Source organism: Neodiprion pinetum, chromosome 5 (assembly GCF_021155775.2).
Source record: "Neodiprion pinetum isolate iyNeoPine1 chromosome 5, iyNeoPine1.2, whole genome shotgun sequence".
NCBI classification, from domain to species: Eukaryota; Metazoa; Arthropoda; class Insecta; order Hymenoptera; family Diprionidae; genus Neodiprion; species Neodiprion pinetum.
In genome coordinates, this window is record NC_060236.1 from 12833062 (window position 1) to 12860348 (window position 27287).

At 40.8% G+C, this 27287-nt stretch overlaps 1 protein-coding gene across 5 annotated transcripts in view; it reads left to right on the plus strand.

The window, feature by feature from the left end:
• The window catches only part of Calx (sodium/calcium exchanger 3), a 1242927-nt gene that overhangs the window by 837176 nt on the left and 378464 nt on the right, over positions 1-27287 (plus strand). For 4 of the 5 annotated variants that reach the window (XM_046628885.2, XM_046628886.2, XM_046628890.1 and 1 more), the window contains one exon: positions 6813-6971. In XM_046628885.2, the coding sequence (XP_046484841.1) occupies positions 6813-6971 (159 nt within the window). Of the gene's footprint in view, positions 1-6795; positions 6972-27287 lie in introns of all 5 variants that reach the window. The other variant, XM_046628892.2, reaches the window with a different exon arrangement.

A 27287-nucleotide genomic window follows, 5' to 3' on the forward strand; every position in this document is an offset into this window, starting at 1 on the left:
ACTCTACGCGAACTCGTTCATTTTTGCTGAAAATAAACCTTTGCCTGTCTGTATTCTTCGAGAAGGAAATAACTTGTGTTTAATTGAGTGACATGGTCACTTTTCCTGTTAAATTGCTCAGATTCCTTTACTCTAAATCAATCATTTTTACATATAATAATTTTTCAGACTCCAGGTAAATCCTGTTCATTTATTAATTTCGACTTTTGTTCGAATTAACATCAACTTTCGTGATTCATGCGGTCCATCCAATTTTGAATAATTCCCTTAATTTATTATTCGAAATTTATTCATTAAGTCATTATCCTTTCTAAGGTCAGATTCGATGGTCATAAGTTATGTTATGTTTATTGAGGTTGAGTTCGTTTTGCGCTCGGCCGACTAAGGCGCTGTAGGTTTCTTTGTGTTGTCAACGTAACTGTCTAGTGTAAAACATTAGCCGTCTCAGACTCATTGTCCCCAAGAGTACCTTCGATTGTACATTCAGTGCAATCGGAATACCCAGTCCATTCAAAACAAACGACGTTGCCGGAGTATCGAGTAAAAAGAACTTTATACTACACCTGTACAGCGTATCCTGGAACAAAAATCCATTTTCACACAGATCTTGAGCTTCTTGAATAAAATATCGCATGAAGTTGCTGGCAACACCAGATTTTTCATTGCCATAATATGCTTCAATCATGAATACGTCATTAAACTTAATGATTGATCCCAGAATCGGCCATTAAGAATCCATGGACGACTTTGATACAGGGAGACCATCAATATCAATGGCTCACTAAATAACGGTATGTATTTCAGTTAAATAGTTGGAATTGAAGATATGAAGTTGAGCAATGTAAACGATATATATACTGTATGACATTACATGAATATAAGCTCGCCCGCGAAATAACGTATGGTATATTGTATGCAGCATGTAGGTGCGAGACCATTGCACACCAAGATGGTAACTGAGTCTAGATCGCTATGGATCCTAAAGGCTACGGCACGAGCATATGTGCTTTCTTATGGTAATTGCACGTCGGCAGAATATGGTACAGAGGGGGTACAGCCGTAATTATGGGCTGGGAGGTAACAATACAATTCTAAGAAAAAGAATAAATCAACATTAATTTCTAATCAGGATTTTTCGGTACCGTTCCTGTTCTCAGTTTTACCTGCGTTATTGTAAGAGCATTTCAAGTTTTTATAAACAGTTTATAAAACATGGCACTTTGTCTAAGATTGTTCTGAGTTACGAATTCTTATTCAAAGGCGCTTTGCCGTAAAGATTCTATCTTTTCAAATTCGAATGGCTCGTATATTCCAAGCTTAAGTGACACGGTGGAGCGGTTTGCTATCCAACAGATTTGACAATACGCGTGACTCATTGTCAGAGGTGTGCTTCACTGCCTATTGGTGACGATCGTTCTGGGGCACCTCTATGTATACCAAAAACCAGATAGTCAAGCGCAGTCGCAAATTGCCACGTTCGTCGTTCGTTCTCGTCAGTCTCGATCATTATTGGTATTTCCGGTCTTGTTCGGCAGTGTCCTAATGTACCGGAGTCAACTGTCGGTGTATTGGTATCGGTCAGCTGGTCAGTACAATATATTGTATTCTTAAGCGGGATACCGACCCGGCTACCAGCTATATCATCGCAAAATGCTGTGTCATTACTACGAAATCAATTCACTGTTTTTTGAACTTGCAGTCAAATTCAATTTAAAAAAAGGTCTAGCCGGTTAAGAATGATGAATATGCCCCCACCAAATTTTGTGGCACCGGTTTTTTCCCAAGTTCCTCACCTAAAAAAAAAATTTAATGCAAAATTACAGCTTTCTACATCGATTTCGAGGGGTTTTTCTGATAAAGAAATGTGTTTTTTCAATTTTTTCGGTTATTAAATACTAAAAGGCGACCGAAAAATCTGAAAAAATTCTGAAAAATCAAAAACATGTTAACATTTATGGAAAAAATATTTGCAACTTTTTTTATGCTAAAGCCTATTATTAATCATCGAATCTTCCTCTAAAAAATATATTTTGTAGTGTATATATTCTGCTACTATTATGACAAAAATTGACGTGATTCTATTATTGATTTCCTGCGAATTAAAAAAAAAGTCCCAAAATTCGGCCTGCAACACATTGAAAAAACAAAAACGACAATATTTCACATTTTTTGATGAGAATCTATACATAAATCGTTCTTTGGGTTTAATTGTTGGGTGATCATGGTTGGAGTAGTTGTGAGACATAACAAATAGATGTAATCAGTAGGATTATATTGCTAATTGGAGTTTATTAATAAATGTTATTGGTATAATAAGTGTAATTTGAGTTTCCATAAATGTCATTGATCAAGCATTAACTCCTACTATTTATATTGCTACATATTTAATCTTTATCTCTATCACTGTTGATTACGGCATTGACCTCTTCTACATCAAAAAGTCCTGTGAGGATTTCAGATGGTCTTATGATTTTCGATAGATATCGAGCATTAGATAGATAATAAACGATCGCAGCAATGTGTGAACAGCAACCAACGGTTCGTTTGCCATTTGGACAATCACAAGCATAACGGCGAATTCCAGAAGATCCTTCGGAATCACGAGTATAATCGCTGTAGCATTTATAAGTTTTGCTATTAATGTGTCTCGACCTCACAAGAACTTGAACGATTGCGTGATTTGCATCTTCTAATCTCTTCAAATAATTGAGTGCAATATTTTCATCCTCGTCCATCATTTCAGCAAGGTAAGATACTACTTGAGATAGCTGGTATGAACCAGTGAAGAGTATCTTCAATTCCTTTTCGGTCAGCTCCGGGCAATCAAGCAAATCAGCTGATGCTAATTGTTGAAATTGCGTTTTTCGGCGATTCCAACGCTCCAACTCTGCCTCTTGTGCCAATGAATTCTCGCTATCACGCCTAGACTTCATTTGCTCAATAATATCATCCCTGATGCCAACATCAGAATTCAACCTCTTTCCAAAGATATTATTCAGATAGCAAGCAATCCTGAAGAGTGATTTTGGGAGAAGTTTATTATCTAAAGAGTGATGAATTAGCTTATATTTCTGGTCAAGGATGCCGTGAACTGTTTCGACCACCCAACGAACTTTTGTGACCCATCGAGAGTTGTCCGACTCTTCAGTTGTGAGCTGACTACGTTGTCCTTTTAATGCTGGCATGAGTACTTTATATTTTCTCTTTTCTAATTGCTGCACCACATCTCGGAATCCTCGATTAACTACACAAATGTCACCTAGCCTCATGATTCGTTGAAGACCATTCGGATTGTCTAGCAGTATTTTAATTATTTCGGCATCGTTTTGAGTAGCGTAAAAAGGCCCTTCCATCTCAACAATGTACCCATTCATCGTGCAAATAGTAAAGGGTTTACATAATGGGACCTTTTCCAGTCCAGAATACGATTTTCGTTGATAGTTGTTGTTCGTACTCTTCTGATGCCGAATGTAAGTTCCATCAAATATGAGCACTAATTGGTCCTTCAGCTCATACAGGTTCTTAACTGTATCCGAAGTTTTATGTTCCACAAGATCATCCCTTGATTCGCTAAAATATTCAAAACCCTCTGGTAAAATATATTTCTTAAAAGAGTTTACGACTTCTGCACAATAATCTGAAACTTGCTGGTCACGATCAAGTCCTAGTACAAATGCAATTATAGTATTCGAATTCCCAGTCCTCATTTTAAAAAGAAACACTACCAATGCTTGCAAAATGTTACGGGTCTTGGAATTCCTCATCGATTTCATTTTCCCAGACAGCTCATTCAGATTTGCGTAACTAAGACCAGTCAATACTTCCAGACGTTGATCAGATAGAGTACCATCCCTAATTTGATGCTTTAATTCTTGGCCATTCGACAAGTCATTAAGGAAAAACGTCAAGTCTGATACTTTAATCATACTGTTACCAGCATGTATTTTCAACGCAGCTAGGTCATCTGAATAGAATTTTTTTTCATCAGATGAGTTGGGCAACAACGATTTCCCTGAGGAATGAAGATCTTTCTTTCCTGGAATGCTTGCAATCGAGCTTCAGAAGGGACAGTGACGATTGGTGATGATGAGTAAAAAGAAAGCAGTATTTGTGAGTTGACACTACCCGTGGAAAAGGCAGTTCTACCAATTCGACATTGACTGGCTCCTGCACTACAAATGATGGGTCGCCAGTAGACGATTGTGATAGAGTGTTTGTGGAACTTTGTGAAGGTATCACTGTAGAAGATTGTTGTGAAGAAGCCCTTTGAGACGTGTGTAAAGAAAGTAAAGATGTCTGCGTTGGCAACTCATAGAGGTCTGAATGTTCATCATCAACTTCTGGCATAGAACATTGGCGAGATCCACCAAACTCTGTTGCTTGTTGTGATCCTGATGCTCTTGAGCCAGATATCGATAATGATTCGGTGCTATGTCTATCACTTTTGCTGTATAGAATCAACCTATAATGATCGCAGAGAATATCCCCAAGTTTCAAGACTTTGCCTATTCTTACAGAGTATTCCGAACATTTTCCATTATCGTTTATTCTTTTTCGCTGTCCCTTTAATGCGCTAAGCATACGAGAACAGTATGCACATCTCGTCGAATCTGTTGTTGAATCCGAGCTTACTTGAGGCGTTAACATAGTGTATTACTGATGTTGATCAATCGCTCATAAGTTATTCTGAAACCAATAACTTGAAATTAAGATGTTGTGTGGGTGCATAACTTCTAGTATGAAAATCTAGTTTTCACTGCGAGACCCATGCTTAATGATGGACGAAACATTGATAAAATTCTTACCAACAGCACGGCTATTTTTGTTTCATTCTTTGTCTCGAGTATCGTATAGAATGGATAGAAATTCATACATTTGTAGCTAAGCACTGACTAGGACTTACACTGAATATTCTCACTGAGCAGATCATAGTTGACGAGTTGAAATCGTGAAGTGAAATGACTAAGCAGGCGCGTGAGCGCTCCGCTTATGTGTTTGTATTTACGTTCGGAAACATATGCGGCGTTTCGCTGAGTGATGGGGGATGCACAACACGGCGTAACACAAGTCCCCTGCGTCTCGCGCTCACCCGTTACGTCGAGAAGGTTCGCGCACCTCGTTTGCGCTGTTTGGGGAATAGAAGTTTCTTGCGCTCAGTTGCGCGCTGTATCCCGAAAAGTCGATGCGCATACCGTGCGTGCACCACACATTCAATTACGACGTGTGTCAATTTAGTTGTATAGGATAAGACAAATGATTCACTCTGTCACGATGGAGAAATAAATAAATAAGTAGGAAAATGGGCCTGGTGTCCGAAGTATCTAGATCGATTTCGAGGTTTCATGCCGTTCAATACATTCACACTAGCGGCGCCACTTGAGCTGTGTAGCTTACCGACAGCCATGCTGATTTTTTTATCCATGTTATTGTAAAAAATCGGACAAACTCCATTTCAACCTTGTTAATCGACGTCGAAAATTTCAACATATCCAAAATCAGCGTGAAAATCATATTGTTTACATCTGTTTGTTATGTGTCACAACTACTGCAGCCATGATCACCCGATAATTTAACCCAAAGAATGATTTATCTATGGATTCTTATCGAAAAATGTGGAATTTTTGTCGTTTTATTTTTTTTCAATGTGTTGCAGGCCGAATTTTGAGACTTTTTTTTCAATCTGCAGGGAATTCATAATAGAATCTCGTCAATTTTTGTCATAATAGTAGCAAAATATATACACTATAAATATAAAATATATTTTTTAAAGGAAGATTCGATGATTAATAATAGGCTTTAGCATAAAAAAAAGTTGCAAATATTTTTTCCATAAATTTCAACGTGTTTCTGATTTTTGAGAATGTTTTTAGATTTTTCGGTCGCCTCTTAGTATTTAATAACTGCAAAAATCGAAAAAACACGTTTTTTCGTCAGACAAACCCCTCGGAATCGACGTAGAAAGCTGTAATTTTGCACAAAATTTTTTTTGTAGGTTAGGAACTTGGGAAGAAATCGGTGCCACAAAATTCGGTGGGAGCAGATTCTCCATTTTTATCCGGCTAGACCCTTTAAAGCAAGATTCATGGTTATCCTCGAGACGCGAATGAACAAGACCTGTGTAATTCAGCTGTGCACTTCACAATCAGACTGCCAACGAGTTGACCGTCGACGTCCTATTTATACCGATCTTCGCTGGTCGTCGATTGTCGACGTTGCATGCCGCTCGTTAGAATTTCAGGGTCACAAACAAGCCGTTGGATATTGCTCCTCATCCTTATTGATGCTCCTCACACCTGCTGACTGGTACTTATCTATGTAAGGTCAGCTGACCGTTACAGTACATACTTTAGGTTTTCGTGACGCCTACGCGCCTTAAAACCCCCCAACAGTACGTGATTCGTGGCAAGTTGGTAGCATTTATCTGCCGCACTCGGCTCATTTAAAAATTAAGCATGTCTTAGCGCAAGCGCGCAGCGCCGCTTGAAATGGCCCGATTAAAGAAAGATTTACAGTATTGTTCATCACACTTTATAAAGGTGGAAAAGACCACGCATGAAAATGATCGAAATCCTGATCATTTGTGGGTATTTCCCTGACGTAAACCTTCATCAAATGACATGGCCCGAGTTATTCTGCGATAAATTTTTCTGGCACAACGATCAACAAAGCTCGTGAACCGATTCGTGTTTTCATACTAATTGTTACATGTTTCCAGGTCTTGATCTTTTGATTTAGAAACTTTTCTCGTTTTCACCACGATACAAAAAGAAAATAACTGAGTGATACAAGAAAAAGGTTTTCTCGTGTTTCAGATATCGCTGGTGGATACCTGTGCTTTGTTACAAGCATAGTTGGCATCGGTCTGGTGACAGCAATCATCGGAGATGTCGCATCCTACTTTGGCTGTACCCTAGGCATAAAGGATTCAGTCACTGCAGTAGTCTTCGTGGCCCTAGGTACCAGTATCCCAGGTAAATTGTCACATATTCATCTGTATCTGTGATATTGACACAACAGAGTTAATTTCAGAATGTAATTTTGATAAGTAAATCAGGATTAAGAAGGATTTCCGACTTTCACAATGCCTGTCTTCGAAATATCACTCATACATGCGTTTTCAGCGCAAGAAGATTCTTTTTTTTTTTAAATATTGTTGCGTGTATTTGTTGTGCTTGACATGAGTGTGAGGTATGAACTCTAGCGCTCATGGAAGGATGTTGCGATTTACGTACCCTTCCGTGATCGCGTGTCTATAGGTCACGAGGATTAGCAGATCAGCTTTCCTCGGTGTCAGTCTTCGAGTGTACCTCTATCGCGATACAACGTTGTGTATCGTCTAGAGTCACTCTATGTACATTGATAATAAAGTTTATTTTCTGTCCGCGTTTCACGCATCTATATAACGTGTGCAACGTTTCTTTATAGAACCTCCCCTCTCGCGTTTAATCAAGATTACAACTTCATATCGCAACAAATGTGAAACATTGTCTTTTGTTACAGGTGTAGAAAATTAGTAATTTCAGATAATTGTGAAGTTTTCGGTGTGAGGCGCAGAGGCAAGTGTTCATAAGAACACAAGAGCGAAATTGGTGGGACAAGCCGATGACAAGTGCTGCAATCGCACGAGTACTATTTTGATCCATTACGATTTAGTGATAAAACTGAATTTCTGTAATTTTTAACCCCATATCACTCATGAAAATTATTCTCTTAGTTCACTCTTGTGTGTTTATATCATATGAATTTCTGATGTGTTATTATTGAGTGAACGGAAAAAGTTTATTTCGTTAGTTTGCTTTCATGCCATCTAAATTTAAGAAAATTCAAGAATAGTGATGTATTTACGGTTGGCATAAGCCGTTAGATAGTAGAAAAATCGCCGCTTGACTGTTTGGCAAATATACTGCAAGCGTGGTAATAAAGTTAAGTAAAAATGTACAGCATTCCAACCAACTTATATACAAACATGACAAAGATTTGGCACTTTTTCCGCAGCTGAATGGACTCTCCGGAAAATAATCCCAAATTTCAGATACTTGCCGGCCGCGTAGGCTTTGTTGGACCAATGATTTTTACTTCACCGGCAAGTCAGATCTATCATATCAACGCATCCTACCTCACTGACTGCGGGTTCACTGATCGTTATAGCTGCTCTGTTACAATACATCCTTTGCCAGATGTGACTGAAATCTCTACGACGCCCGATACAAATGAGAGCACGTTTTGAATTCCGGGTGAAAAAGAACACGTTTCAGATTCCGGGTGAAAAGAGCACATTTCAAAATACGGGTAAAAAAGCGCACGTTTCAGATGCCGGAGAAAAAAGAGCACATTTCGGGTCGACTTGAATACCAGCACGTTTCGGGTTGACTCGAATACTAGTACAATTGAGGTCGACTCGAATATCAGCACAATTCAGGTTAAATTAAGGCAGTAGTCTGCTTTAGGAGCCGAAAAAAAAGCGTTTTTTCAACAATTTTTTTAAAAGGGAAGGAAATGATTGCGGTAAACGAAATTTTGAGACGATAGTATATTATATTCAAGCTTTAAAAAACAATTTTTATTATTACAAATTATTGAAATTTAGTTTTCATAAGTTCCTTTTCTATATGAACTACAAAAATACCGAAGAAATGACGAAATTCCAAATTTTTTCGAAGTTTGAAAAAAAAATTCACTTTAAGTTGCAAAACAAGTAATTTAAATAGTACTTTTGTCCAACTTTTTTAGTTCAAATAGAAGATAATTCAATACTGAAGCTAGATCACTTTGGTTTTTTTCGATCGGACATATATTGTTTCTACTATCGCCGGCACCGTTTTCCAAAACTTGTGAAAATGAAAACTCGAGAAAACGGGCTGTAAAGTTTTCGGTCCGAAAAAATGTAAGTTTTTGGATACTTACACCAATTAGATGTTTAATCGGCTATCCCCGGGCCATACAATAATCCTTGCTCTTCTTCAAAAAACTCGTTTTGACGGAGGCTTTCCGATCTTCGAGCTGTACGAGCCTCCTTGCTGGAAAGTGATGCGCGCCGGTTCTCCCGCGTTATGCGCTCAGCATCGACGGTGTCAGCAAAATTTTTGCATTGCTGCCCGATGACAATATCGAGGAGCTGCATGGTAGAAAGCACAGCTGAATAACCTTCGTTGAAAATGCCTGTAGCCATATTTGCTGCTATTTCGACGATTTTATAGCCGTTTTTCGTCACTGTGCACTCGTCCCCGTAAGGATTGCTATTTAAGATTCCAGTAAAAGTTTTGGAGTCGCCATCGCCGATATAATTACTGTACATAACTCCGAATTTCTCGACGGATCTCGAAAACATCTCTGTTATGGAATCTACCTCCATCTTCCCAGACGAACCTGTATGATTTGAGGAGCATGATTCTTTATGATCCTCATACCACTCCTCAAATGCATCTTTATCCAAACTATTTTTATGTATGGTACACGAATGACAATAACCACTTTTTACAGTGAGATCGATTACTTTGCCACTGTAGTATCCGATGAGCGTTGTGACACCGTACAAAGAAGTATAACCGCGCTTTTTCCACGATCCATCGCCCGAAACCTTCAAATGATTCGCAGGTCTTCCATGTTCAACGTTTTTTTCTTTCTCTTCCGTGACGGCTTTTTCGCAGGTACTCTCGAACAGTGTCTTCGACGCTGCGTACAAATGCTCAACGATTTGTTGATAAGTAGATTTTGTAAAACCTGCAGAAATATCCATAGGGCCGCAGAACACGTTTATTCCTTCTCGTCCGATACCAAGAAGCCTCATAACAAAAACAATCCGTCTGTTGATTTCGTAGCCGGTATTTATAAATGGTCCTGACTGGATTTCGCGTCGACCACACATACACTGAACAACAATTTTAAATCCTAGGCTTCGATGACCGCTTTCTGCAAACGTTAATTTTTGTTTGCATGATCTGCAAATTGCGATTTCCGAAAGAGCGAGAAACACCGATATGAATTCAATAATGCGGTAGCAGTGCGATGAATGAATAATGATATCATCGCTGCTTGCTGCCTTCAACTTTTGCTCACTGCGACTCGTGTGTCCGTCGTCCGATGATACACTGGTAAAACGATTGCCGTGAAATTTTCGCTTTCGCGGTTCCGCAGCACGCTGTCTTTTACATCGATCACCTTTCGGGTAGCTTGACATTTCGATGTGCGCTCGGCAAAATCAAAAATGAAACTGAAAGCTGACGCTACAAATAGCAGTGTAGAAGCCGATTCCGAGAGCTATAGTTTACCGTTATATTGTATACCGTTATCCCAACAACTACTCAACACAGACCTTCTAGAACCTCCAAATAATATTTCAAAGGACCGTTCAATCGTTTCAGGTATATACGAGTATAGTCAAACAATAGAATACACGAAGGGGCGGAGCGCGCGCGCTCGGGTCTGCCCGAGCATTCGCACCTGCTCGACGCTCGGCCACTAAAACTGATCTAGCTTCGAAAATATGTCGAATTGGCCTCTAAAATTTTGAACACATATTCTTGGATAGTTTTGGAATAGATTTAAGACAAAAACGAAAAATCGATTTTTTGAAGCCTGTAAAGCAGACTACTGCCTTAAATATGAGGAAGTTTCAGATAGGTTAATTATAACTTTGGAAATTTATAATTCTCTAAAAAACCTGATATAATTTTAATATTCATGTTGACACTGATTTATTACCCAAATCACCAAAAAGACTGTTGATCTTGATGAATAATATACAGTATAGTGAAAATTTGGAACAATTGGCAAAAAATTTTACGCATCATGTTATATCATCATTGTATAAAACTATGTAAACTATGTATCAGCAAACAGAACGATTTGTTTCAGAATAATAATAGCCATCGTTGAAATCGTTAGATAGAACATATTTTAGGTGAAAAAATTAGTGATTCATACGTTGTTTTTTTTTTTATTTTGTATTTCTTTTTTTTTCAGTCAATTTTGATTTATTCGCTAATACGGAAGGATTATTTTAAATACTGATGTGATTGAATAAATTCACATGAAATTTTTATACGAATAAATTTTTTTTTTTTTTTGATCGTTATCAATATGATTTATCCAATTATATTGTCATGAAAATCATGAAATTCGAATAGTATCAATATACGATTGCACATTGATTACAAGTAATTTTTTTTTTTTATCATTTACTTCCAACTTGGAATCGTAGGCTTGTGGGACTTCGTATTCATCAAAATAATTCAATGGATATTGTTTTTTCAGTACAACCAATGTTTTTGCGATATCATCTAAACTATACCTCACAGTGTAACGCTAAATTCTGTTACCCGCAGATGAGGACTTACCGTTGACACTTTGGCGCGATTCTCCACTTACTCAAAATCAAAAAAAAAAAAAACAATACGAAACAATACGGAAAATAACTAGAGAACTCATTGTACGGCTGGCTAGGCTCAGGTATTCACACGAACTGGTAGAATGGCGGTATTCAAGGCAGCTGACAATAATTAAAGAAATAAAGAAAATAAAGAAATGAAGGATGAACTCAAGTCAAGGAAAATGGACAGGTCAATCAGTTATATATTGTCAAGTAGGTTACAGGTTAAAGATAGACAAATTAAGTGGCAACGATAGTGGAAGTTAATAAAACAGGCAATAGTCGTCCACAGAAATTTCGATAGAATTGAATCAAACGGTAGCATTGAAATGAAAGACGATAGTTAACAGCGAAATATGAATGTAGGTCGGAAAAAGCGATATAATGCAAGAATTTACTGAAAACTACACGTCACTGGGCGATGTGATATTATCCAAGTAGCAAAGGATGATGCTACGCGAATTATTATTCTGTTACTTGAAAACGAGAGTGAAAACTTTATTGTAATCGATAGAAAACAAAATGAAGATAGCTCGGGAGATAGTAACGGAAGAATAATATAAATTTGCTATAGATTCTGACCAGTATGAAAGATTGACATTCATTAATATTTTACAAAAATCGGTATCGTAGACCAAAGACTAGAGTTAACGGTAAAGTACAAGAGACAATTTACGAGGAAGTTATCCATAAACGACAGAATCAATCAGTTACAATATTCAAGAATTCGAGGAATCACACACAGAAATCTCAGTAGTTAGGATACACCGGTTCTAACTCACGCAGCGAGTTGGAACCGGCATTGTATCCAGATTCCTACCTTACCGACAGTCGGTATGTCACCACCGCGATGGTAAGCCTTACCCGCGATATTGTTACCGACTGTTACCATAGATGGCGCCACCTGTATTTTTGCCCGATTTCATCGACAGACAGTTTGACAGTGAAATTTTTTGCTAGTGAGATGGGCAGCGATTTTGATTATTGCTTAGTTAGATAAGCAGCCGTTTTGATTTTTCCCCCGTCAAACGCTGCCCACTACCTGCTGTTGCGTTGACCGATTTTTTTCCCATCACATGCCACGCGTTGATTAGGGTTGAGTGTGCAGGTTTTTGATTTTTGCCTAGTCAGATGGGCAGCCATTTTGATTTTTCTCCCGTCAATCGCTGCCCACTACCTGCTTTTTCGTTGACCAATTTTTTTCTCGTTGCGAGTCCCACGCTAATGGGGGTTGGAGGTTTGCAGGCTCGGACCTATTTGCCATAAACAGTCGTAAACCCCAAAAACGGTATGTGCGCAAATCATCCGGTCAAGAGTTGGCAAAACAAGATTTTTCCTCCATCAAACACCGCCCACTACCTGCTTTTCGTTGACCGATTTTTTTCCCATCACAGGCGTTACGCCGATTAGGGATGGGGTGTGCAGGTTCAAACTTGTTCGCTATCAAATTTTTTTTATTCCCTGATGACTGGAGGTGGTACAAAGCTTGGACCTCCCACCAGCCCCCACCGCCACACCCAAATTCGTGCGATCTATGGATATATTAACTCCATGCATCCGAATACTCGTCAGTCTTCTACGATACGTGCAAGTGAAAAGTTCTACAAAGTTCTGCTTATATCAACATCGAAGTCATGGGCTCCGAAACATACTCCAATCTCGTCAAGATGATGAAGAATGTGCACAATTTGTTGGATGAGCTGCACTTTTCTGTTACCCTTCGCCGCGGGGGCTTCAACATTTGTCGAGTTGACCAAGTATATTCAGCAGAAGAGAGCGGTGGTGAACGTGAAAATCGAGGATGCAAGATGCCTTCTCTGGTCCGTCACAGCAGCGCTCCACCCAGTCTACGCCAACGCTGGGAGGACTATTCACTATCGTTACTATATTTCCGAGTTGGACTGTACAGATATCAAATTCCCTGCTACTCTACATGATGTGAAAAAGCTTGAGAGATTGAATAATTTGCAAATCAATGTATATGGGGTAAAATCTGAAACCGTCTCAGCCCATGCTAGAGCTGAGAAAAGCGTCATCGTGCCAATTTATTTGAGTAAAAATTTGAGTACCGCGAACATTAACACGATTCATCTTCTAATGGTAGAGAGTAATCCGAAAGACGAGATGACTGGCGAGTTTGCACCGAGATCCCACTTTGCTTGGATTTAAGATCTTTCTCGTTTAGTGAGTAAACAATTGTCTGTTAATGAACACAAAACATTTTCATGTGACAGATGCTTGTGTCACTTTACGGTGAAACACACCTACGACAACCATCGACAAGATTGCATTATGTTAAATAAAGTGCACATGGAATTTCCCAAGTCTAGAGATTTAACATTTTCAAATTTTCAAAACAAAGGTACCGCCCCGTTTGTCCTTTATGCCGATCTTAAATGTATATTAGAGTCTGTACCGCTTGATGAATTCCAGAATCACGTCTCAAACCGTAAAACACAAGATATTCAAAAGCATATCCCGCACAGTGTACCATACTACGAACATTGTTCGTACGACGAAACTTTATCAGAGTTCCACGGTAGACGCGATGCCGATTATATAGATTGGTTTGTCCGACGGCTCAAGGATTTATCGATTCAAATAGAGTCACGCATCAAAAACATAATTACGATAAAGTTTCTCACCCAAGAGCAACGCGATCGTCACATGCGTGCAAAGAATTGTTATATTTGCGAAAAGCCGTTCACCCCTGAGGAGAAAAAATGTCACGATCACTGTCACTTCACGGGTAAATATCGCGGTCGTGCTCATAATCGGTGTAATTTAAATTTCAAAGTCTCCATAACAATTCCCATAGTTTTTCACAATTTAACCGGTTGCGATTCTCACTTTTTAATAAAATCTCTTGCTTCAACTGTTAAAGGCGAGACTGATCTGCTACTTATGAATAAGGAGCAATATATATCCATCACGATGCGGATCGAAGGGTCGATGATGAGCTTTAGAATTATCGATTCCTTTCGTCTTATGGCCAGCAGCATCGATAAGCTCTCGTCATATTTCGCCGATGCCGATAAACATATAACACGTAAATTCGACAATAATCCGACTCAGTTCAGTTTGATAACTCGCAAAGGCGGTTTTCCCTATGAATACGTTGATTATTGGGAGAAGCTTGATGAAACTCAGCTACCCGCAAAGAAGCATTTCTACTCTCAACTCACCGATTCGAATATTTGAGACGCTGATTACGAGCACGCGGAAACTGTTTGGAATGAATTTAATTTAGAGACATTAGGTGCGTATTCGGAGTTACATTTGAAGACGGATGTTCTTTCGCTCGCAGATATTTTTGAAAATTTCCGCGCTAGCTGCTTCAAAACATATGATTTAGATTCGTTGCACTACTACACAGCGCCGGGACTTGCCTTTGACGCGATGCTCAAATACACGGGAGTGAATTTACAACTTTTAGATGTCACAGAAATGATATTATTCATTGAAAGAGCCATTCGAGGCGGCGTAACGCAGTACTCTAACCGCCATGCTCGGGCCAATAATAGATTCATGGGTGAAGATTTTGATCCAAACAAATTGGAGTCATACCTCATGTATTTTGATGTGAATAATCGGTACGGTGCAGCTATGAGCGTGCATTTACCAATCGGCTCGTTCAAGTGGGAGTATGAGCATGTCGATATAGGAAACCATACAGACGAGTCACCAACCGGTTACTTTCTGAAGGTAGATTTGGACTACGCTGTAGAACTTCACGAGGATCACAAAGACTTACCTCTCAGTCCGTAGCCAGGTAGTAATATCGCCAAACTCGCGACCACCCTTCACCCCAAAATAAGATATATCCTACACTATAGAAATTTGAAGCAATGTTTAAGTTCAGGCATGAAATTAACGAAAGTACACAGAGTTTTATAGTTTGCACAATCTCCATGGCTCGAGCGTTACATCATGCTCAACACCGACATGCGCAAGCAGTCTAGGAACGAATTTGAGAAAAACTTTTATAAACTCATGAATAACGCGGTGTTCGGCAAGACTATGGAGAATGTACGAAATCGCAAAGATGTTAAATTGGTCACAAAATGTGAGGGAAGAGGTGGTGCGAGAACGCTTATTGCCAGACCAAACTTACGTAGCTGTACCGTATTTAACGAGGATATAGTTATTATCGAATTGGATCGCGTCAAAGTTCGCTTCGATAAACCTATTTACTTAGGTGCATCAATTCTAGATCTATCAAAAATCATTCTCTATGATCTTCACTACAATTATGTAAAAACCAATTTTTCGAACAAACAGGTCAAATTGTTGTATACCGACACAGACAGCCTTATTTATCAATTTAACGTATCGAACATTGACGATATTATCAAACGGGATGTGGATGCAATGTTTGATACCTCTGACTATCCGCCCGACAATGTCAATGGTGATTCTCTTAAAAATAAGAAACGACGAGGGTTATTGAAGGATGAGAATAACGGTAAAATTATGACCGAGTTTGTGGGGCTGCGAGCAAAGCTGTACACATTACTACTAGGGATGAGGATAGGAAAAAATATGGCAATGGCGTAAAAGTGAGTAAACGTGCCAAGGGTGTAAAAAATTTAACAATAAATGGCATCACGTTTGATGATTACAAGCGCTGTCTGATGGCTTACCAAGAGTCGACCCTTTCCCAGTGTTTAATAGGCAGTAAAAAACACGAAGTCAGCATGATCATACAAAAAAAATTGGCTCCGAGTTGGCAAGATGACAAGCGGCGAATGATACTTAGACAGACCGACACTGTACCTTGGGCGGTTCCCGCAACTCCCTAATAGCTACAAAATAGAACTGTTGTAAATATCTGCGTTTGACGCCTCGAAAGATCCACAATCAGGCGGAAACGTTTCACCATCAATACGATATTGAATAAATCCGGAGTTTCAAAAAGTGAATACATATACTTGACAGTTATTCATTTGTTGTTGTTGTTGTCGTTGTCGGTGTCGTTGTCGTTGTCGTTGTCGTTGTCGTTGTCGTTGTCGTTGTCGTTGTCGTCGTCGTTGTCGTCGTCGTCGTCGTCGTCGTCGTCGTCGTCGTCGTCGTCGTCGTCGTCGTCGTCGTCGTCGTCGTCGTCGTTGTTGTTGATATGTTACACATGTATCCATAAGGGAAGAGAATGTGGAGATATTCTGTATAATTTAATATTTTATTGTAATTCTGAAAATACTGTGACGTGGTTTTTTCCCGCTCCTCGGTCACTCGGAGAAAATGACCGAGAACTCATTGCGTGAACAATAATTTGGCGTCCACGATGTACCCTGGATCCAAAAACAATATCGCGAAGTTTTTTTAGGCGCCTGGCGTTATTAACACGCCTCGAAATCGTAAATGCGCTATACCTCGGCAATATACTAGGTAGCTCAGGAGCGCGGAGAGGGGAGGGGTAATTCTTGGGTAGAGAGAGACATGCGAAATACGCAATTCCAACACGTTATTTTACTAAGCAATGATAGACTCAAACTAATATATATTTTTTGCCAAGGATAATACAAACAAAACAAAATAAAAAAAAATAATAGGTCAAACGTCGCTCATTGCGACTCAAAATACAGACTGGGAGATAATAATTCAACAGTCGCTCTTCGCGATTCAAAATGCCAAACAATGACGACACTAATTCATAATTCGCTATTCGCGATACGTACTCAAAGGCTTAGATTAAACAAAAAACAATAAATAACACAAAAGAAGAAAAAAAATAACTAAATCTAGACAGCTTCTCATGCCTACGTGCGCAAGTTGCTGCTTTGACGATAACAATAACTCAAAACTAAAACAAAATTTGACTCGACGCGCTAACCGCGTTTGTCCTCTACTAACTACTGCGCTAATCGCCAACTTAACAATAAACCGCTAGACAAAAACTAAACCAAAATCAAAATCGGCGCGCTAATCGCGATCATTAATGAATCTAGAAAATTCTTTCAGCTTACGTGCGCTTATCGCCACCTTACTAATAAACAATAATTCATAATCTAAAACCAGAATTTGGTTCGACGCGCTAACCGCGACCAATTAATAAATCTAGAAACCTTCTTATTCGTGCCTAATTATAACGTATCATTACGCATCCGAGCTCAAGTCGTAATCGCCATTCCCGAAAAGTTCGCAAACCGTCTCGCTAATCCGAGCGTCTACGCACGATGATACACGACCTACTCCAGAGGTGACACTTTTTACATACGCCAACTCGACGAGACCCTGTGCGGCGGAATTTGGCTACACTCAATTTTAAGCCGAAATTGACTCAACGCGAAACCGTGACTCCACGCGAGACTCTACAGGAACCAAATTGACTATACGCGTTATCGCGAAAACTCAGGCTACGGCCATCAACAAGGAGATCGGAAAACAAATTTCGAGTGCCATTCTAACTCAACAAGGGATTGACCAACCGTTTACCGATGCGCCGCTCTAAATTGCACTCGAAATGCGTTCGCAAAGAATTGATAGCGCTTACCACTTCGCAACCACATCAAAAAGTCTCCAACCCCAGTTTCAGCCTTGACACGCACTACTAAAATCTTTTCCTTCTCTCTTTTTCGGAACTTGACTGTCTCGATCTGTCGCAAGGACTCAAGTGACGAGCTTCGCTAATCGGAGCCGCAATTCGAACATGCCTCGAACACAGGCGCTATCCGTCGTGAAAAAAAAACTTCCGCTCTAATTGGTGTTCTCTTTACGAAATTTTTATAGCCTAACTTATCGCTATCGTTAACTCTCGCTGTTGCCGGGTGCTGATTGGCGGTCCAGTCGCCGATATCCCGTAGTTGAACAGTGGCGTGGTGACGACTTTGCGAGGTTGCCTGACGTCAGCGTGGTGAGGGGAGGCTACGGCTGGCTGGCCACCAACGGGAGTCTCTTCCGCCTTGGGTTCCCTCGCGGCAGAGCTCTACGTTGACGCTCTTTCCGTGGCCTCGCGTGAGACCCTCCTTTCGTCGCGACCCGTCGCGACTGTGGTTTTATAATGCTTTTGGAATTTGCCGCCGATCTCGTGTATGATGCCGCATTTACTCGAAACAAAAAAAAGTAACAAAAATCCTGAAAAATCGTCTCCGCCAGACCGAAAATTGTCCTCTCTCGGAGTATCGGATGCGTGACCTTTGCCCTGGCGCTCTTTTTCAGAAGGATTAGCGGTCTGATCCGCGGGATCCCTAATTTTGAGTCCCATCTAGGGTTCGGGGAGCCGTTTAAAACGCGCATCCGAAATGCCACGTTACAATACATACAAATTACATTACATGACTGCTTTATTTATCCAACTATTGTGCATACTATCGAATCTCAACCATTTCATATAGAGCTAATTTCCCCGTTCGCGCAATATTTTCTCCACCAGGTAGCCATCGGGGTATTTTACTTCACTGAGCTCCTCCTCGTAGAAGCCTCCTTGGATGGGGTGATCTTGATAATCGGTAAGTTTGTAGGTGGGTTGATTGGAATTTTTCACCTCACTCACAGTGAATATTTCAGTCGTCCAATTGGGTGTATAGCCTTTTTCGAATACAATTTTGTACTTGCTGATTCAAACTCGATTGCTCACACTGAATTTCCGCGCCCATCACTTCGTTTGATTTGCCGAGGCTTGTTCACGCTACGATACAGCTGGTTTTTGTCGTCCACGTTGAAATTCACCAGCTTCATCAGTATCGTGCGATGCTTCGTATTGCTGTAGGATTTCATCAAATCGCTCAAAATATCAATCCACTTCTGAAATCCTCGGAGAGTAAACCGCTTCGACATTTCATTTTTCAACGTTCGGTTGAAACGTTCGCATATCGAAGCCTTCAGAATGCTAAATGTCGAATACATGTTGATATTGTGCTGTCTTGTGAGAGCCTTGAATTCACTGTTGTAAAATTCTTTGCCCTGATCGACGCGTAGATGTTTAGGTATGCGGTTCGGCATCAGTACCGTTTTCATGGCAGCAGTCACATCTTTCCCATTCTTGGATTTTATAGCCACCGCCCACGCATACTTGGAAAACATGTCAATGATTGTGAGCAGGTATTTGTATCCCATGTTGTGTGAACTGTATGCGGTCATATCGACGAGATCAGCTTGCCAGGTCTCATCCAGTCCACGCACATCTACGAATCGGCGCGGATAGTTGCGTCGAGCCGGTCTGTGAAGTTCAGCAGCTATTACCGCCTTCATTGTTCCCAACTCTTTATCTTCCAGTTTTTCGAATTGTTGTCCAACCGCTTTTGATCCTAAATCGATACAAATTCCCTGCTGGCTTGTTCCAGCGTCGGTGTTGCTTGAATCCCAATATGTTTGATGCGACTCAGCGCAATATCAATCATTCTGCTATTTATGCGTAGTTGTTTCAACTCCTCGTTGTGATTATGCATGAATCTCCCAAAATTTGATTAAAAAGTATCCATAATATCCACAGCCATAGACCGTAAAGCAGTATTGAGAACTTTTAAGGAAACAGAATCGGTGGGGTGCTGCGAATCAGCTATGTTATATGTATAATCGTTCACCATCCAGATCGTACTGATTGTCAGGGGTGATGTTGAATCCAACACCAGATGGCCCACGAACGAATTTTATATCACCACGTTCCAAATGATGTCCGAACATGTCTATGCTCATCGTTAGACAGTCACTGAACGAATGACGATTTTATGCTGATCTGCTGCTGATAAACGATTCCGGCTTCCCGCAACTCTCCAATAATAGCCACTATTCCGTTGGTAAGACTGGTATTACCTGCAGCCTGTGACGCCAAAAGCAGCCGGAGACGATCTACAAGTTCATTCGGATCATCCCAGTAAACGTAATCAACATCTTGCCCCTCCTTTCGCGCAATCTTATAGTCGGGTAAGCCTTTACCTCATTTTTTCGGCGAGCTGACGTGTTGTGCAATAAAATTTCTACACTTTGTGCTTTTTAAATCGTCTCTAAGGCTACCATCGGCTTGGTAACGTTTTCGATGCGCATTTGTTATCGTTACAATTTTTATGTAATTATTCTTGTCCGCGTCATTTACGATCGATGCATCGGGTGATTTTTCAAACAATAATTTGACTAATACTGGTGTCTTCTCATAACTTTTATCACCCACATTGATCAGATTATCAATGAAATTAATTGGCGTATCACCTATCATTATACCATTTATCAACTTTCGAACACCGTATGTGGTATCCAAATCCCTCTTTTTGTTTGTCCCTGACATTTCCAAATATCGCGCCATGGAATCCGTTGTTTTCTTCATCGGCGTACTTGTAATGGAAATTCCACCAAACTTCAGTGTTTCATCATTCGCATCTATGAAATTCCCCTCGTTCATATCCTCATCCTCCTTATCGTCGTTCCCGGTACTCTACTCATCTTTTTCTTCTCATTTTTCCATCGTGACATCCAGTAGTTCCGTTTTAATATCCTGTTTAATATGCTGCTGCTGCTGCTGCTGTTGCTGCTTCGAGGTATCCACCAATTCTTGCAACGGTGTTACTAAAGGCTTGAATACCTGTCCCATAAACTGTTCGGCCTGGCCGTGTCTATGTCCAACTTGATCATTTTGTGCTTCCGACGAATCATATCGCTAGCTTTAGATATTTTACTCAATGTATCGCTATGCTTTCAAATCTTGGAGCTCTCCATGTTGACGACTTCATGGCCACGATATAACTGTACGAATTTCAGTTAGTTTATGCTCATAAAGCAGTAAAACCCCTTCCTATATCTCCCCCCATTGATTTCGCTATCCTTGTCAATTACGGTAAAACTGTCATTACCGTCATTCCAGCATGCCAGGCACAAGTCCTTAAATTGCTGATAAGTCATGTCTGTATCCACGTGAGCGTTGTAGATATGCTTCAGATTCATTCCATCCTGCCCTAATAGCACCAATAAGTTTGCATTGTCACGCACTAGGTGTTTTGGAATGCGCGCATACGTTTGACTTAGATAAAAGCTCTGAATGTCGCGATGTCCACCCATGCTGAAGTATGCTCTGCTATTGTCTTACTTTTCACAGGCCAAATCATCGAAAATCATAACAGAGTTGGGGCGAACATTTTCCTGTTTTACAACCTCATCGTTCTCACGGAACGGGAAATAACCCACACCCCGCACGGGTTCTAGTAACTTTTACAAAAATGGATACTTTGGTTGGATGAGAGATTTCGGTTAGACGTAGACATTTTTGAAACGCAATCCATTGCCAAGGGTGATGGGTAAGAGAAGAGCGTTAGTTTTACCACAATTCGATGGCCCGCAAAAAATTGCTGTCACGGTATTTGGCAAGAATTTTCCATTTTGTTTTTCTACCTTCCTCTTTCCACGTCGAATCATTTGATCGAAATTCGCGACAGCTAGTTTATCGGGTGATCTTGAAATCTCATGAAGCTTCGTTAGCATGACAACGAGTACTAAGATGACGGGATATAAATCATACCTTTTATAGAAGTCTCGTTAGTTGTTGCCCGACTATGAGGACGTGCACACGAAAGAAACGCGGTAGTGGTTTGTTAAATAAAATCAATAATCATCTCCCAGTTGAATTGCACGTGCCGGGGTATCAGTACTGCGGACCCGGAACGGAATCAACCAAGAGGTTGGCTCCAGGTGATCCAGGTATCAACCCTTTGGACGCTGCGTGTAAAGACCACGACATTCCATACGCAAAGAATCGTAATATCGCAGCGTGAAATCTTGCCGATAAAGTGCTCGCTGGAAAGGCTTGGAATCGCGTCGTGGCTGAGGACGCTAGTGTGGGTGAAAAGGCGGTAGCCTGGGGAGTCACCAACACCATAAAAGCTAAATCTAAACTCGGAATGGGCTTAGCTGCGAAGCGTTCGATACTTGAAGTGGCTGCGAAGAAGAAGAAAAAACTTGGAGCTAGTGCGCAGAAGAAGAAACTTAGAGCGGGCGCGCAGAAAAAGAAATTCACAATGGGCGTAAAGACTAAACAGCAGAAGAGGGCAATAAATCTCAAATCTATCATTAACGCTGCAAAGGCAACAATGCATCCGGGTTATAAAACCATCAAGTCGGCATTGGCGGGTGCTCGTGCGGCCGCGCGGTGGACTGAGAAAAATGTTTGTATGCCTCGCGTTATACCTATGCCTGATAAAATCGGCGGCATCCTGCCGTTTCTCATTCCAATTCTGGCCGGTCTAAGAGCTACTGGGAATCTAGCGGGTGGTGCTGCGGGTATAGCTAAAGCCATCAACGAAGCTAGTGTCAACAAACATCGGTTGAACGAAACCAAACGGCACAATACAACAATGAAGGCTATTGCGTTAGGCAAGGGATTATACCTGCAACTCAACCGCAGCGAAACGGACCTGTACTTACGTCCGGCAAAAACTAATGAAGCTACCACACCGAGCTATCACTAACATTGATTTACACAAATATGCTAAGGAAATGAAGATTTCACATTTTCGTAGTGTTTTCATGCGGACTAATTTGCCAGAATCTGAACCGAAGAAGCGAGAAACTGCAATTATTAATCTCGATGATGAAAACGGGCCTAGAACACATTGGGTTGCGTATAAGAAAAATGGTGACGATGTTGTGTATTTCGATAGTTTTGGTGATTTGCAACCACCTAAGGATTTGATGAACTATCTCGGTATCGGTAACGTCGAATATAATCATAGAAGATACCAGGAGTATAATACTATCATTTGTGGTCACTTGTGTCTCAAATTTCTCAGCCAACGGATATAAAAAGACAAGTGTCATATGAGCAAGCATTGGTCATGCCGAAATCGTTGACGTTCACACTGTCAGGCACATCCTCCGTGCTGGAAGCTCAATATTTTCCTCGAATCGAGCTATCATCTAACAAGTGGACCTTACAGGTTGTCACTCACATATTTGAATGAGTTTCAGATATGTTGTAGAGGGACTCACCCTGAGTACCTGAGTACAGGGATTTTTTTCAACGACTCATAGTTTTCGAGAAAAATCGTACGGAAATTTAACTCGTACCTATTATACCGGTAAAGTACTACAATTTCCAAGCGAGCGAGCGCAGTCCAGTGGGCAAGGTTCACGGCTCCGACTCTGGCGGTCCCGGGTTCAAGTTCCGCGCGATACTTTTTTTTTTCTCACGAAATACAAATAAATTGAATGAACTGTGCAAAATCGTCTAATTATTAGTTATTATTTCATTTATCATTATTTTTAGATTTTTTTTATTTTTTTTCATTAAAAATTTTATTCCTTCAATTTTTTTCATCGTTACGGGGTAGATTGCGTAGGCTCCGATGAGCGGTAATCAGAGTTTACTCCACGCCCAGCTAAGGTGTCGTTTGGCTATTATAGGGTCCGTTCACGTCGACTATGCACTCGCGTGCTACTACTCCCAGTGCAGGAAGTGAATGGAATAGAAAGGGATCGGTTTCAAGGGAAGGTAAACGATTTAAAGTATATGATTGTTTATGAGTAGACAATGTCCCGTTTCCTTGCGACGTTGGTACGATACCTGACGAGGGTGTAAGTCTCGCCACCCCTTTGGTGGAGAAAAGGGGATGTCACGCCAAACGGGAACCCGCGCGCCAACTTAATATTGCGTGGTGCTTCATTTTGAGAAACTTAACGCTTTATTCACGTGTATGGTTGTTACACCGAAGATTTAGAAGGATGAAGAAGTTAATAAGTCAAATAGTGGATGTGATGTTACTCGTTCTGTGGTTGTTGCTAGACTGGCTTCCGGGATTGACAATTTCGAGATCCTTGGAGAAGAAGGCGTTGACGCTTACTTCATTACTCGAATATTATGAGACCGATGATTGGTCAAGCAGACTGGAAAACCCAAGAAGGAGGTCAAGAGATCACCGATCACGAAAGAGTGGTAATTTAAATTGCCAGATGGAAAATCTGGCGAACATACCAAGAACATAAAAAATGTGCGTAGCCTCAAAACGAGGATGCACTCTATAATAAAACTATATTGCTGACAGCTGGCACGCAGACTAAAAAAGCAGAAGTTGTTGGATATAGTGTGCCAGCTTATCAGACGAAGGGTTTATGTCCTTCGTTTATGGCGGTCAGGTACGAAAGCATGTTTCGCATCTGACCTTCCATCGGGTGAACATTTGGATATAAACAGAAATCATTGAAAGACCTTACAAAATATATTATGCTAACTATAGTCTATTTAGCCTTCATGCTGCTTGGTACGCAACAGACAATGCAACGGAGTCGGTCAAAGGAAAAAGGTACGGTCTTGGTTTAGAGGGATAGGTGTCTTGTTTGAGCGCTAGGATGGATCTGCCTAGTTTAGCGGGATGTAGAAGGCAAGCTAGCCGCGAGTTACAGAAGAATCTTCTGAATCGCGGACGATAAGAGTAGACTACAGAGCGTAAGGTAACTGAAAGTGTGGGTAAGGAATAAAAAGTCTGGAGGACGTAACATGCCCCCCCTTGGGGCAGAACATTCGGTGAGGGTACGGAATAGGATGTTCGGAAGGAAGTGGAATGCCATGAAACGTACTTACTCACTTACAGAATATTACAAAGAAAGGTCTTGAAATACAGCGCCTAGATGTTAGTGCGCGTTTAGTGGGTTAGTATACATTTGAACAAAGTTTTTCTAAATGACATCTTATAAATGTGGTGGTATATATGATAGATATTGTGTATATTATAAACGAAACTTATGCAACATGCTGATGATTATATTATGGCTGCAGATTATTACGGGCAAAATAAGGCAATGAAAGAATATGATTGCTAATAGCGGAGGGCTTAGCGCCAGACTTCGAGTGGTTCGAAGCCATCGTTAAGGCTTCGCTCGGGGGGCAATTTACGCAGCTGAGATATGCCTAGATCCGTCATTTCAATTTCCGATCGGGTCCGGAGCAGCGACGAAGAGCGAGGAGGCAGGTCATCGGGAAACGGTATTATTTTTAGGTGCGGGTGGTGAATGGCATGGCGCGTAGGAATTTGGGGTTTTGTACGACGCGGGTGAGGGATATGTTTAAGGCTGGGAATAATTTGTTCTGGTCATAGAATTTTAGGGTGTACGATACCTTTTTGGGCGAAGAGGATAGCGTCTACTGAGCTGGAAAGGTCAAGTTGATATTCGTTCAAGCGTCGGTCTAGGTCAATAAGTCTGTTAAGTGTGCCAATTTCAATTTATTAAAATAGACGATTTTAGATTTTCGGGGGGTAATCCAAATTTCAGCGTTAATATTGTCAATTATACGTTCAATCGTATACACTCCTTTATAGTGGTCGTCGAATTTGTATCGGGTTTCATTTGGTAGATAAACCTTTTGACCTGCTTCGGAATTTTGGCTGTTGACATTACGGTCGTAATACGTCTTGGAACGATGCTTTGCTTGTTGCAGGTTGGATGCGGCGTGTTTTCGTATGCTGGGTAGATTAGCGATTAAATCTAGAAGGAAGGAATCGTAGGAACGGGTATGCGCGCTGGCAGGGTTCGCGTCTGTTGGGAGTCTGGCTTGAGAGCCAAAAATTGGTTGATGGGGGGTGAAGTCAGTACCTTCGTGCTTCGCGGTGTTATAACAAAAAATTGCAAATTGCACCGAATGTCCAGTCCGGCCAAGATAATCCTCAAGTTAACTAACGTGTAGAAAATGTCGTCAAGTCTGCCCGGATCTGATTGGCGTGGTTTTACTACGAGGGTAAAGATGTATTTGTTGTTTTTCAACCGAGTTTTAATTACATCAGATATTTCTGGATTCTGGTTTTGAAAGGATTCCATGCTTATCAGATTTTCGTGTATCAACTGTTTTTCTAGTCCTTCTGTCCAACGACAATTAGCTGATACGAAATGAGCGTAATTGTCGCACAACATGAGAAGTCCGTCATTAGTTTCGGTTACGTTGGGTGTTGGTAATATGTCATTTTGATTTTGTATGAAGTAATCTAAGCAACAAAAGTTGTCATTGACAATATGGGGGTGGTCCGGTTTTCGCACTTCGCGATTGTTGCGACCTTGTGAGCATGAAGGTGGTAGCGTTGCCGTAGGTACAACGGAGGCATCGCTATCCGTGTCTTCAACAGCTGACTCCGGATCATGTGTCACGGAGTCACTCTCAGTGATATCAGTTGGGTAGCGCGAGGGAGTAGAAACCGGAGCATGTCTTGGAGCTGACCTAGTGCCGGTCCGACGCGTCGGCCGACGAGTTAAAGGGGAAGCAGGGATTCTGGGTGTTGATGCTTCTGCTTCAGATTCAGGAGATGTCGAGTCATAAGTCGGGTTTTGATAATTACAAATTGTGATCGTTAAGTCGGAGTCTTTAAATATGTAATGGATCATCCAATTAACAAGGTTCCAGTCCAATTTATCTAAGCCGCAGCCTAGTCTTGGAATCGGGAGCGATTTGACTTTGTCTTGTTCTAAGCAATTCTTTAGGTTTACTGGGGCGTTGAACAGTATTTCTTCAGTTGGTTTCTGGTAGTGGTATTTTTTGGTTACTAGATTGTAAATGAGGCGGTTACCATGTAGCAGTGTCAATACGTTCGTTACTTCGGGGTCTAGTTGTTGTAGTTGATCTCGGGTGATTATTTTCCTACTGATTAGTTGTCTCGCGACTCCTCTTGATGTCTTGCAGTCTGCCGAGATGCAGTGGGCTAGGTTATCTTGTCTGTCGAGGAGATTGGCGCGTATCTTTTGAATAAATTTACTATGCGTTAATGGTAGGTGGTTAAGATCTGTTACGAATTCCGTGAATCGAGGGGCGTGATTTCGTCCTTTACTGGTAGTGGCTTCGGGTGTCGGCTTATTCAGTGTGTCGGACTGTTCTTCACGTATTTTAACACTACGACCCTGGGGCTTACCGGAGTTTTGGTTTGATTTAGATGAGGTGAGTGGTTGAACTCGTTCCGTAGTTTGCTTGATCGTTTTATCGACTACGATCGGTGCCTCCGTTGCGCTGCTATTGTCAGTCATA